Genomic DNA, 14,389 nt, shown 5'->3' with positions numbered 1-14,389 from the left:
ATTTTTGTTCTTTTTAAATTTGAATTTCTCATTTATTTCTTTGGATGGAATAACTGAAAAAGATTGCTTAAAGCGACCGAAAACGTTTTTATGATATTAAAGTTGAAAGGTGTTGATTTATTTTACTTAATTTTATTTGGTTCCAGTAAGCATTTCTTTATGACTTGTTATGTAAATTTGTAGTTTCAAATGTTCTCAATTTTAAATATGCTTCTTGTTCCATTTATTAATTCCATTATAGAACCTGAAGATAGCCATTTAACGTAGTTGAAAATGTTTATTCTGTTAATAAATGTTGTATTTTTTTACTGGATTTAAGGTTTTTTGGTATTAATTGTAATTTATACATTCAAGTTTTAGAGGTTTTTTATTTTACTGGCATAATTAAGCTTTTGTGTTATAAAGTAATGAGATAAAAACAACAAGTACACCACTTACTAAAAATAAATGAAAATATAAAAACTGTCTATTGGCTTTACTGGTAAACACATTTAATTAACAAGTATGAGCACTTTAGACAGTATATAATGGTCTACATTACCCCCTTCTATATCTGCAGTATGTGGATGATGTGCTGCTAGTGTGAGATGGCTAAGAGGGCAAGTTACTACAATTTATACAATTCTTGTTGGCCATTTTCCTGACCATCTTGTTTACTAAAGATAAAGAAAAAGATATAAGGATCTCTTTCTTGGATTTACTTGTGTACAGATCTCCCATGCACTATTTTAATTAAAAGTACAAATAAAACACTTATGAGTAAGAAAAAGTAAATATCTACTCATTAATATATATAGTAAAAACCTGATTGTGACATCTAACTTGGCTTATGGTTTCACTCAGTTATAACGGAAAGTAGGTAGATTTTCTTACTACCTAAAGTAAGAAGTAAAACCTGTGTAAATTTGATTCTCATAGTATCAAATATTTTTTCTGGTTTGGCAGATTTTTGTTTTGAACAGGATTTTTTTAACACAGAAAATCACTCTGTTCCAAAGAATTTTTTTCTATTTTGGAAAGTTTCTATTTTATTTGGGTTCTGTTTTTGACAGGTTTTACTGTAATTATTGTATATTAAACATAGACATTCTTCAAAAAAATCATTTTATCTACAGATAACTGTAAAAAATTAAAATTTTATTAATAAAAGACTTAATTTAAATAAATTCTACAGATTATCTGTAGATAATTAAACAAATTCCAGTAACATACATATTAAAATGTCTACCCCAGATAAATTCTACAGAATATCTACAGGTTATCTTCAAATTTGTGATATTCCACAGTCTTTTTGCAGATTATTTTTTTGGTGGAAATGTGTAGTATATTGTTAAATATTTAAGTAAAATAAATAATTTTAAGTATAAAATTATAAAAATATGTATATTTAATATACATACAAAATATTTTAGGGAAAATGGAATTTAAGATACAGTATTTTCTATTATAAAATATTTACAAGGTAACACCAGATCACCTATACAACCGTTTTAAAATGAAGGGATGCGAGTTTCATCAAAAATCCTAAAAAATTTTTAAATAAATTGGGTAGATGCTATTGAATGGTGATGTTCTCAATCCATGCACGGAAAGCTAGAGCTTCTTTAAATAAGTTTCACAAAAACCTTTCACTCTTTCTCTAGCAGTTTCTTAAGTCCATTAGATAGGAGAACGAATGTTTTTGGCCATTTTAAATTGCCTTCTTTAGGACCTATAAGTAATTAGTGTTATAACTACTTTTGGCTAATACCAAAGATAAATTCAGCAAAGCTAGAAAACCTGGGATATACTCTGTTCTGCTAGAGGACAACAGGTTTAATCTGAACAAAATCTTAACATACATACGCACGACCAACAGGTCACTTATAAAAAGAATAGCCGAGCATAAATATGATACGCACAATAAAAAGTTTAATACCACCTAGCCCAATTTGTAAGCGAGCCAAACATAATGGCCAAATGAGAAGAGGCTAAGATTATCATACTAATGCTCAATAGTAACAAACTAAGAATGATAGAAACACTAGAAATCTTTGCAAAATCTCTCAAAGAAAATTATATTAACAGCAGAGATGCCAACTCACTTTCCACCTCTTGGCAATCATGCCTCGATAACCCCTTAAATTAAATGGGCTAATCCACCCTTCTCAAATGACAGGTGATGTTTTAATCTCATTGAATTTGTCATGAACTTGTTTACATTTCTCTCAAATTTTTTCTAATTATTTATTCTTCTTTTTAATCTTAGTGGCAATTGTCATTTGCTTTAAAGTCGTTAAACTCGTTTTACTTTATTTTGTTTTTAATGTTATCCATGTCTGTCTCTTAAACTTTTGTTTTAAACTATGACGTCATAAGAAAGAAGAAACTTTTGTAAAAAATGATGTCATTCGAATATCTGTTAACTGACATTCCAATGTTATAGTACCTGAAGAAGGCCATTTAAAATGGATGAAAACGTTTGTTTTCCTATCTAATGGACTTAAGAAACTGCTAGAGAAAGAGTGAAAGGTTTTTGTGAAACTTATCTGATGTTTTCAACTTCCAAACTGGCCAAAAATGGACTATCCAGGCCAAAAGTCAAATTTTTAAAATTTAACATAGTATTTTTTAATGTAGATTTGAATTAAATGCAAAAAGTAATGTAATTTTGTCTTGAGCATTTTTTCTGAAAATGTTTCCATTCACCATGAAATGACTGAATTTAACCCTTTCCCGGCCAGGGTACCGATCTATTGTTACCCTAATTGTTTCGCAAAACGGCCAGGGTACCGATTCATCGTTACCATGTTAACAATCAATTTTTATAAAATTTATCGACAACAGATGTCAGCACTTGACGGTATCGTCTTGTTTATCGTCTGTTTCACATATTTTTGTCCAGGTGGTGTTTTGTCGACTTAAAAAATTCAATTATCGGTGTTTTTTCCTTAATTTTTCATTTTCTGATAATTTTTTATTTCATTTTTAGCATATTCATACAATAATAATACTATAATAAGTTCATCAATGCTATAATAAGTTTATTCAGCTATAATATGTTAATGCATTATAAATATTCAAGTTATGACCTTCAGTTCTGATATTTTATATATTTTTTTAATTTTTAATTTTTTTTTAAATCTAAAATATCAGCAAATGTTACATCTATTGCTACTGGTAATCATATGTTTATTACGAAAATATATAATCTTGTTTGATATAAAATAAATAAAGTATATTAGTTCATTATATTAGTTGAAAGCAGAATAAAGTTCAGATTTCAAACAAATGTTGAATATAATGTGCGATTATTTAACAACGAATAAACGTACATGCATAAATGTTATATCAAATTGTACAGAACAATATTGTACGTTGTATTGGCTCAGTGACCATAAGAATGAAGTAACCAGACAATGTTAATTTTGACAAATAGTAACAAATTTTTAAGTCTGAATGTCAGTTATCATATATTATTTTTTTTTTTCTCATAAATTTTTCAAATAAACTTTATTGTAAAATGTCGTATTTAAAACTAACTATATTGATAAATATATGTGATTTTTTTCATATGAATAAAATAATAATTTAATTTTTAGTGAATTTTTAAAATAATATTGCTTGATTCAACTATTTTGACCTTGGCCGTTTTACAAAATAAGGGGACGTGGCAAACGGCAGGCTAAGGGTTAAAATATATTAAAACATACCCTCCACACTTTTTCCACTACCATTACTCCTCTATTAACACGTTAACAGTGTCAGTAGATAATTTTTTAGGCAGCTGCTGGGCATTGCGAATCATGGGTGACTTGTAGTCTATTTCAGTACAGGGCTGTTCGAGGCACAGGTGACTCGTGCGACATCAATTCATTAATGCATTCTATGAGGCTGGTCATTGGACATATAGACAAAATTGTTAATATATTTAATATATGACACTTTAAGCTCTATTTTTCTGCCATAGCCTGAGACAAATGTCATTCATAGAGCTCCCATGGGGAATCAAAACTGAGGCTTTAATTTTGTAAAGTAAGAACTTATAGCATGTAATTATAAAAGCTATCATTGGAAATACAATGCAAAAATAAAAAAACTAAAAAAATTTAAACGCTGTATACTAATTTTCATGTTTACATTAACTTCTCGAGTTACGACCATCTCGATTTACGCACTTACAACAAAATATTCGCGCTTACAACAAAAAAATTTCATAAAAAAAGTTAGAGAAATGTATCAATTTTTTTTATAGTTTTCACCAAATATATATCATGTACTGTACATATATATCTTGCATGTTTCTGGCAATTGATTGTGTGCATCTGCAATTCATTGTGTCATCTTTAGTCACAAGCACATGCGTAGGTAATTAACTGCACAACATGCAGTTAATTACCCTTTGCATGTGCTTGTGTAAGGTGGCTAATTGTTTTGTTATAACTAGTTTACTTGCAGTGTAAGTTGGAAATTCTACTTTATTTTACATTGTCAATTATAATTATATTATTTATTTTTGTATGAAATTCGACTTACATCCGAAGTTGCAGAACCAAACCCTGTTGTAAGTTGAGTAGTGACTGTAATTATATCCAGTTATAATTCAGTGTTTCATAGTAAAACAAGTACTTTACAATTCACTAAAGTGTATGTGAACAAAGAACTTTCAAGAATGCAGGAACAATAAAAATGAAGTGTTTGCACTAAAACTCCAAATTGAGGGCATGAGACATGTGTGACTCGTATGGTCCAAAAGTAACTTTTAACTAAACTAGGACTGCACGAGTCACCCGTGCCTCGTACTATTAAATTAATATATTTTATTGCACCTAATAAAATAATATCGATATATCAAGAATGATGCCTGTAGGATTAACGACTATACTTCTTCCTGTAGACTGGATGAAACTTAATTCTTTCTTACACAAAAAACCTTGACGTAAAATTACTCCTCACTCCAACACCGGGGATGAAATACTAAATACCGAACCCGTTACCGGTGTAATTTGCGTGAAAAATCTTCTTTCCACAAACGTTTTCGAGCTTTCCAAACAGCTCTTCTTCAGGTGGAGAAAAAAGTTCCGACGAAATACTTCGAAAAAAGACGAAAAAAGAACGTAGACATTTAAATAAAAACGGAATCTAAAAATAGAATGCAGATGTTTAAACAAAAAATTACGGAACTCGCATATCAAACGAACATTAAGGTGGACATGCGCATTCGTGCGCCGATGTTGCTATTTATAGATCGTTGTTTATGAGGGCCTGCCACGCTATAGAAAGATTAATTTCATCCTTCCGATTTATACATGTGGTCCGATGGTTAGCCCTACAGATGGATATAGCTTCCCGCCATTTTAGTTGGTCCAGGTGGGGCGTAGTGTCGATGATGTCAGCTTTGTCGAACTCCGGTTCTATATCGGGATCAGATGCAAAGGTGGTTAGGGCCGTGGTGTACCGCCCGTGCCGAAGGTCCGCCTGATGTTCTTGCACTCTGGTATTTAAAGATCGCTTGGTTGAGCCGATATATACAAGGCTCTCGTTACATCTGTTATCTTTCAGCGGGATAGAGTACACGCCAGGAAGCCTGCCACGGACTGGAGTGCCTTTTTCATTTCTGAGGATGTCGTAGATTGTCGGGCCTCTTCTATAGGCTATTTGTAGTTGTTGTTTTCCAGCGATCTCAGCGTATATCGCTTTAACATATGGGTTAAAGGTGACTGGGAGGCGTGTACGTTCATCCTGGTCAGTGTTGGTCCTCGTACGCGTAGTGGGTGCGTATTGTGAGCGTTGAAGTCGCTCAATTAGACGGTGTGCTAGACCATGGTAACCGTGCTTGGCTGCCATCCTCTTGATATAATTCAATTCGGTGTTGAGGGCTTGCGTGGTGGACGAGTGGGAAAAGGCCCTTTTAATCAAAGTATTAAATGCTGCAGCCTTGTAGGTGAATGGGTCAGATGAACCTACCGGTATGTATATAGGGTCGGCATAAGGTTTACGGTATACCGACGTGACGATGGCGGATCCTTCTACTTTAATGTTTATATCCAAAAAATGGACCTCAGTATTGCTAGATTGTTCCATTTCGAGCGTTAGGCCGTAGGGATTATCGTTAACGGTTTGTACGAAGTTAGAGATGTCAGGTATTGTCCTCCACATGATGAGGATGTCGTCCACATACCTCCTATAGAGTAAGATGTTCGGGAGGAACAGCGGAAGTATTTTTTGTTCCAGCTGCCTAAGGACCATTTCGCATAGGTCCCCAGATACTGGGCTACCCATGGGGACTCCTCTTTGCTGTTTGTAGACCTCTCCGTCAAACGCAAAGATAGAATTATAACAGATCAGATGGGCTAAGTCAATGACTTGGTGGTGTAATGCTTGATCTTGAGTCAAATTAAGTAAAAAATTAAATTCCGCTGTTCCTCCCGAACATCTTACTCTATAGGAGGTATGTGGACGACATCCTCATCATGTGGAGGACAATACCTGACATCTCTAACTTCGTACAAACCGTTAACGATAATCCCTACGGCCTAACGCTGGAAATGGAACAATCTAGCAATACTGAGGTCCATTTTTTGGATATAAACATTAAAGTAGAAGGATCCGCCATCGTCACGTCGGTATACCGTAAACCTTATGCCGACCCTATATACATACCGGTAGGTTCATCTGACCCATTCACCTACAAGGCTGCAGCATTTAATACTTTGATTAAAAGGGCCTTTTCCCACTCGTCCACCACGCAAGCCCTCAACACCGAATTGAATTATATCAAGAGGATGGCAGCCAAGCACGGTTACCATGGTCTAGCACACCGTCTAATTGAGCGACTTCAACGCTCACAATACGCACCCACTACGCGTACGAGGACCAACACTGACCAGGATGAACGTACACGCCTCCCAGTCACCTTTAACCCATATGTTAAAGCGATATACGCTGAGATCGCTGGAAAACAACAACTACAAATAGCCTATAGAAGAGGCCCGACAATCTACGACATCCTCAGAAATGAAAAAGGCACTCCAGTCCGTGGCAGGCTTCCTGGCGTGTACTCTATCCCGCTGAAAGATAACAGATGTAACGAGAGCCTTGTATATATCGGCTCAACCAAGCGATCTTTAAATACCAGAGTGCAAGAACATCAGGCGGACCTTCGGCACGGGCGGTACACCACGGCCCTAACCACCTTTGCATCTGATCCCGATATAGAACCGGAGTTCGACAAAGCTGACATCATCGACACTACGCCCCACCTGGACCAACTAAAATGGCGGGAAGCTATATCCATCTGTAGGGCTAACCATCGGACCACATGTATAAATCGGAAGGATGAAATTAATCTTTCTATAGCGTGGCAGGCCCTCATAAACAACGATCTATAAATAGCAACATCGGCGCACGAATGCGCATGTCCACCTTAATGTTCGTTTGATATGCGAGTTCCGTAATTTTTTGTTTAAACATCTGCATTCTATTTTTAGATTCCGTTTTTATTTAAATGTCTACGTTCTTTTTTCGTCTTTTTTCGAAGTATTTCGTCGGAACTTTTTTCTCCACCTGAAGAAGAGCTGTTTGGAAAGCTCGAAAACGTTTGTGGAAAGAAGATTTTTCACGCAAATTACACCGGTAACGGGTTCGGTATTTAGTAAAACCTTGACGATCCAGTGTTTTTATATACAACTGCTAACGTTTTCAACCCCTTCGGGGTCTTCATCAGGCACAGCACAAAGGTAGTTTTAAATGCCCATAAATGGAACCAAGAAACCAAAGCGAGTTCTATTCCAATTTTTGAAATCAAAGAAATTGGAAGATAAAAATGGAACATTATGCACGAGCTATTATCTATTATCTACGCCTGCGTACTATTTACGTTCACCGCTCTTTAAATTTAAAACAATTAATGCAATATTAAGTTATTTGTGGGTGTGGGATTCCCTCATAGCAAAATTTCCATGCTTGCGAGATGTTGATTGCATCCTTGTAGTTGATGCACGTGTTGTGCAAACCCGCTTTATATATCTCTAGGGTCTCCAGCGTTCTGAGTTGGTCCGTGTGTTGTGACATTCTGATTATACGGGCGTTTTTGAGGTCGGCAGTGATTCCCTGCTGTGTGGCATACGTTGCCAGTGTGGTAGATAGTTTATTATTGGCAATGTCGTACCTGTGCTCTCGGAGTCGCTGATGGAGGGAGCGTTTGGTCGAACCCACGTAGACCAGACTTTTATTAAATCTGTCATCCCGCAGGGGAACCTCATATACGCCCGGTGCGTGTTTCATGTCCAAATTGTCCTTCCCATTTCGAAGTAAGCTGTAAACTGATCGCGGTCTCCTGTAAGTTATTTTATTTCGGGTGCTGGATGCGATTTCTCTGTATATCGCATCTAAATGGTGGTTGTACTCAACTATTTTTCTTGCACTAATATCTGCGGATCTTACCCCGGCTTGTAGGTTGTTACGAGTATTTCCCCGTGCGTACTTGCGTGCCATGTTGTACACTATTTTTCTATCATAACCGTGTTGAGATGCCACTTCCTGGATACGGTCTAGCTCGGCCACTGTGTCTTCATACTTCGAGTTGTGCGTGAATGCGCGCTTAATTAGTGCCCTAAAAGCCGCTATCTTATATGAATATGGATCCTCCGAGGAAGCTGGGATGAACAGAGGTACATGGCATTGTTTGTAAAATACTTTATGAGTGATTTTATTATCTGTTATTTGAATGTCCAAGTCGAGGAAATGTGCGGAGGTGTTGCTTTTTTGTTCCAATTTAACTCTTAGCCCATACCCATTGGTGTTCATTGCATTGATAAACTCATTTATGTCTGGTTCTGCCTTCCATATGATAAGGATGTCATCTACATACCTCCTGTAGAGGAGGATTGCCTGTAGGATTATCAGTTACATATCATTGCCTCAACACCGGAACGTATTAACCAAAATGTTCTAACCTGTTACCGGTGTGCACTCTCCAGACGACCATCAACACAAAAAAATCAATGGAAATCGTTCGTTACTAACGTTTTCGAACCAAAATACTGATTCTTCATCAGGTAAATTCGAACCTCTGGACTGTCTTTCGAAGAAAATCAAATTCAAAATTCAGATGCACGTCTTACGGATTGTGTCTTCTTAGGCATGCACAGTAAAGTGCACGGCAGAACTCTCAGCTCCTTGCTCATCAGCGCCTGCCACGCTGCCGATAGCGTTAACTCTTCATTCTGATTTATGCAGTTACTACCGGTAATGCTAGCCAAGTATATGTAGGCAGCTTCGAACCACCTGATGTGTTGCGCGTGGTGCGTATAATTCTGGCTTTCTGGAAATTCGGCTCGATATCTGGATCGGACGAATAAATGGACAGAGCGGTGGTGTTCCTCTGCTTCTGTACATCAGCCGCGTGCTCCTTCAGTCTAACTCTTAATGATCTTTTTGTAGAGCCTAGATATACCAGGTCTCGATTGCATCTGCAATCCTTAATTCGGATGCTATATACCCCTGGGAGTCTTTCACTGTCGGGCTGGTCTTTTCCGTTACTTAGGACGGTAAATATAGACGCACATCTTCTGTAGGCTATGTGGCTGTGCTTCCTTTTAGCTATCTCGGAATAGATCGATTTGAGATAAGGGTTGTAAGAGACCGTAATGATTTTATCTTTCTCCCTCTGGTCTTTGCCTTGTGCATTGCCCGGGTCAGGCCTTTGGTTACTGCGGAACTTGTCTATCAATCTACGTGTGAGCCTGGGATATCCATGTTCATAGGCTAAACATTGTGTCAGCTTCAGCTCGGTCTGTAGGGCTAGTGGGGTAGATGAGTGCGTGTGCGCTCTCTTAATCAAGGCTTTAAATGCCACCACTTTATAGTGGAGAGGGTCACAAGAGCCTGCCGGTCTGTAGATGCCTTTCGATCCCGGTTTACGATACAACCGCCATATGGATTGTATTCCCTTTGATCTTGACCTCCACATCTAGAAAATGTACGTTCATCGGGTGTGCTTGCTCTATCCCAAGGGTCAAGCCGTACGAGTTATCATTCATTGCGTCGACAAAGGCTTCGATGTCAGGAATTTCTTTCCACAATATAATAATGTTGTCGACATATCTCTTATATAGCATGATGTTGTACAGGTGGTGGTAGAGGACTTTGGCTTCTAGTTTCCTAATCACCATCTCACACACAAGTCCCTAGAGATGGGACTGCCCATAGGGACTCCTCTTCCTTGTGTGTACACTGCACCTTTGAACTGAAAAAATGAATTATGGCATAATAGGTGCACCATCTCCAGTACTTGCTGATGTAAGGTGCTATTCTTTAGTATGTCAAAGAGGAGATCTTTGGTGGCGCAAAAGGCAGGTGGGAGTAGGATGGATGGGAAGAGGGACTTAAAGTCTAATACCGTGAGATATCGAGGAAGTGTGGTGATCTGCTTGAGAATGGCTATGAGGTCCACAGGATCATTCAGCGTATATGGATATCCCTCTAAATAGAGAGTGAGAAGCTTGTGTGTTACCTTCTCCAATTTATGCGTAGGCGCTCTAGCCTTATCAATAACAGGGCGAAGCTGTTGCCCTATCTTATGGATTTTAGCGAATGCAAACAGCTACGGTGTATCGGGCGAATCCACTACGATATTTCCTATTTCAAGGTGTTTAGCGAGTTTGGTGTTTGCGAGGCGCTTAACCCTAGCATGTAGTTTATCCACAGTATTGTTTTCCACGATGTCCGAACGAGTAGTATCTACGTGCTCCAATAGTAGCCGATCATAGGTAGTGCGCATCATAATGGCCATAGCCTTGGTCTTATCGGCTCTAACAAGTGTGACTCCATTCTGCTGCATCCACCGGCGTGTACGCCATTGGATGTAGCAGAATGTAGCAATGTCGGAGATCCGTTGTTTGCTGGTTAAGAAAGTTCAAAAATAGTTCTTGCAAATTTGGTCTTGTGGAAATGGTTTGTAACTTTTAGGTATAGTCACAGGTGAGAGGGATGAAGTATTAGTAACTGAGGTTTCCAGCAATATAATAACACTAAGGGTTTTGACAGGAGCATGTGCATGATTAATCTGCTCGAGGACTAGACAATGACTAATTATTGAGGGACTGGCAACAACTTTTTGTGTCGTGGAGAAATTGGCGACGACCACAATGTATGTTATTAACTAAGTAAAGCAAAAGAATTTTGCTTATTTGAATGAACTTTGTTAAGAAATAAATTATAATACAGTTTTATTAATGTTATGAAATAATGATACAATTTCGACTTTATATCTGTATTTAACTTCAATATTATTTATTCATAATAATAATTTATTTCAGTCTTCTTCAGTGGCTAAAATATAGTAGAAAAGAATATTGTGAACTTTGTAACCACAGATTTGCATTTACACCAAGTAAGTAAAATTTTTAAAATTATTGTTATTTTTCTACCAAAATTTGATAATTGTTTAGAAAGTATTGTGCTATAAATGTAGAAAATTTCTGTTTTATGAAAGATTTTTAATTATTGAAACAAAATGTGAAATTGATTGGTCTTTGGGTTTTGTTATTGCATATTAATCTCTAACAGGATCTTAAACGTGTTCTTGTACAGTAAAAAGGCATCAGTTGAGATTAAAATATTACATTAAAGTATTGTTATGAGCTGTGGGGCTCAGGATATAAATTGACAGCACAGTTTACCGAAACTTACACTTTTTAGATACACTAACAACAAAAACGTTATATAACTTGTTGAAAGAAACAAAAAAATGTCTCCAACATTCTTTTTTCTTTTTTGAATCGTTCTCTTCTTTCATTCGAAAATGTTCTTTTCTTCTTCTTCTTATTATTATTTTTTTGTTTCTGCCGCTCTGGCTCTGGAAGAGACTAGCGCCATGGTATGGGGGCATTGTGGCGCTAGTCTCTTCCGGAGCTGGTGTGACAGTATCTTTATAACCTAAAATATTAACATTAGAATTTGTTTAGATTTGAGTTTTTATTACTTCCAATTATCAAGTTTAAATTAAATTTCCATTAACAAATATTTTCAAGCAATAGACAATGAATTGATGTCTTTACTGTTTAATTCCTCTGTTAGTCATTTGTCATTTTTCCATATATAGTCTTTTATTTATATCTTTTTTACATATTGTATGAAATATTTATGCATTTTCCAATGTGTAGATTTGTGTAAAGATTTGTTGTGTTTTGGTTTGTTTTAACTTATAAAGTAAATTTCTTACATTACTAAATCCCTATTTTCAATATCTTTTGAGTTTTTGGGTTTATTAAATTTTATAAATTATTTAAATTGTCTAATTAAAATTTCTGTATTGAATATTTTAGGAAATTTTTTGTAAGGTTGAAAATGTTTCAGTAGTGGACATTGGAAAAATTGAGATATTTAGTGATGGGCAGGCATTTGCACCATTAGTGGACAAGGAATATAGAAATGATTATATTCGAGATGAAATTACGATTTTTATTTTTCACAACTTGCAGAATTTGACAGTCTTTACTATAAAGAACAAGAACACTGTGTTAATTATAATGACAACTCATAATTAAATTAAATTAATTAAAATATCAAATTGCACAAATGTAAATTACATGTGCATTGTTTGTAATGTTTATATGAAAATTGAACTAGTAAGTATTATGAAACATAAATATAAAACATTACAAAGTTAGTATAAGAAACTTTGTTATTTTGTTATTGTTGCATTATTCTTAACAAATACAAATGTTGAAGTAAACGAGACCAGTTTTAACATACTGGAATGAATTATTGTTACACTCGATATTAAACACTTAAAAATAATAGTATAAAACTGGGTTCTAAGTTACATTTAGGAAAACTCAAATATTAATGCCTGCATAGTTTAAGGAAATATTGTTGCATTGTTAATTTGTGTTGAACTACTTATCTATGTTAATGCCTTTCGGAAATTGACAGCGACCCTCTTTTCCAAAAATTAGAGGCTTATGAAGCCTCGAGTCAATATGAGAGATATTTATCATTTGTACATCTTTTTCATTTTTAGCAAATACGTTTTTCATTCTATTTATGGAATTAAACACAATCACTTCCATGATATTATCACTGATTAAACTGGTAACTTTGCACACGCATTTGTACTTTCTTTTCTCACCAGACAAGGTGGCAACTACAAAATCATTCTCATGCAGGATGTTTGATTCCCTTTCCTTTTTAATGGTATTCTGACTGTGACTTTCGGACATATCCTTCCTCTGAGTCCCATTTAAAGTCCCTTCAATACTCTCTCCCCTTTCTTCTGTATCTTTCGATTCCTTAATTGCTGAACTTGGTCCAATAGTTTCATTTGAAGGGGGTTCAATATTTTCCTGAAACTGCATAATATCTTCTTTTTCATCTTCTGTGGTGTCTTCTACGTCTAACGTAATGTCGTTTGTACTACTACCGTTCAATGGAATCCAAGAACTTTCATCTTCTGGTGATGTCTCTTTCTTTCTCATTTTCTTCTTTTGTTGCCTTGTAGTCTTTATTTTCATGGCTTTCTCTTCAGCTTTCCTTTTTTTCTCAGCAGTCTGTTCTTCCTTCTTTCTCTGTCTTGCCAAAGCTTTCTCCCTTTTCAGTTTTAGTTTCGCTATTTTCTTCTTTCCTTATTTTCATAATATCCCACCAAGCTTTTGACATAACAACAGAAGGTATGATTTTCTTTTTCTTCCTTTTGTTAGTGATTTCCCTGGCCAGAGACGTGACCTTTTGAAAGGACTAGGTACTGTTTCAGAGATCTGATTATTGTTGTGGCTATTGTGCGTACTTGTTGCAACAATGGTATTGCCAGTATTTGAAGTACTAGGTCCTTCATTTTGATAGTGGTAGTCATTATGAATATCATGAATATATGATGATGTTGGAGCAGGTCCCATTTTCTTAAATTTGTAAGTGTCATCTTTCATGAACTCCGGAATGTTGATCGAGGAACTCCATGTTTGTTTGCAGCTGTGTTAAGTGGAACCCCACGATGGACATCATTTACTGCATCCTTGATTCTGTCTTCTTCATAAGATCTCCACTTTCGCTTTTTTGATGCCATGTTTCTCGATCTGGAAAAAAATACTGGATGTGCATCTAAGGCTTATAATTTTAAAACTGAACTGAATGAAGAGGATGCAAACAACCTTTTATCAAAATACATCTCTACTGGAGTCTTTGGTATGAATGTCCACTATTAATGCATGTTTTGTCCACTATTGAAACACCTCATTTCAATAAATGGACATTCACGGTTTAGTAGTGGACACCCCCTGTCCATGACTAGACAGAGTAACCAAAAAATGCCTGAATCAACACTGTATGTTACTTAACATTAGGTGATTTAATTTTTGACTTGATACTGATTAAAAGTGAAAACTTCATTTTCACTAGTTGTGGCCACCTC

At 35.8% G+C, this 14,389-nt stretch overlaps 1 protein-coding gene across 1 annotated transcript in view; it reads left to right on the top strand.

Moving 5' to 3' along the window:
- The window catches only part of LOC136990837 (E3 ubiquitin-protein ligase MARCHF6), a 199,383-nt gene that overhangs the window by 7,702 nt on the left and 177,292 nt on the right, over window positions 1–14,389 (top strand). Inside the window, exon 3 of the mRNA XM_067289284.1 lies at window positions 11,301–11,374. Within this exon, the coding sequence (XP_067145385.1) occupies window positions 11,301–11,374 (74 nt within the window). The remainder of the gene's footprint in view (window positions 1–11,300; window positions 11,375–14,389) is intronic.

This window comes from Centruroides vittatus, unplaced genomic scaffold (assembly GCF_030686945.1).
Source record: "Centruroides vittatus isolate TY-2023 unplaced genomic scaffold, ASM3068694v2 contig_1343, whole genome shotgun sequence".
NCBI classification, from domain to species: domain Eukaryota; kingdom Metazoa; phylum Arthropoda; class Arachnida; order Scorpiones; family Buthidae; genus Centruroides; species Centruroides vittatus.
Note: the sequence above shows the minus strand (reverse complement) of the source record. Positions and strands in the feature narration are given on the sequence as shown.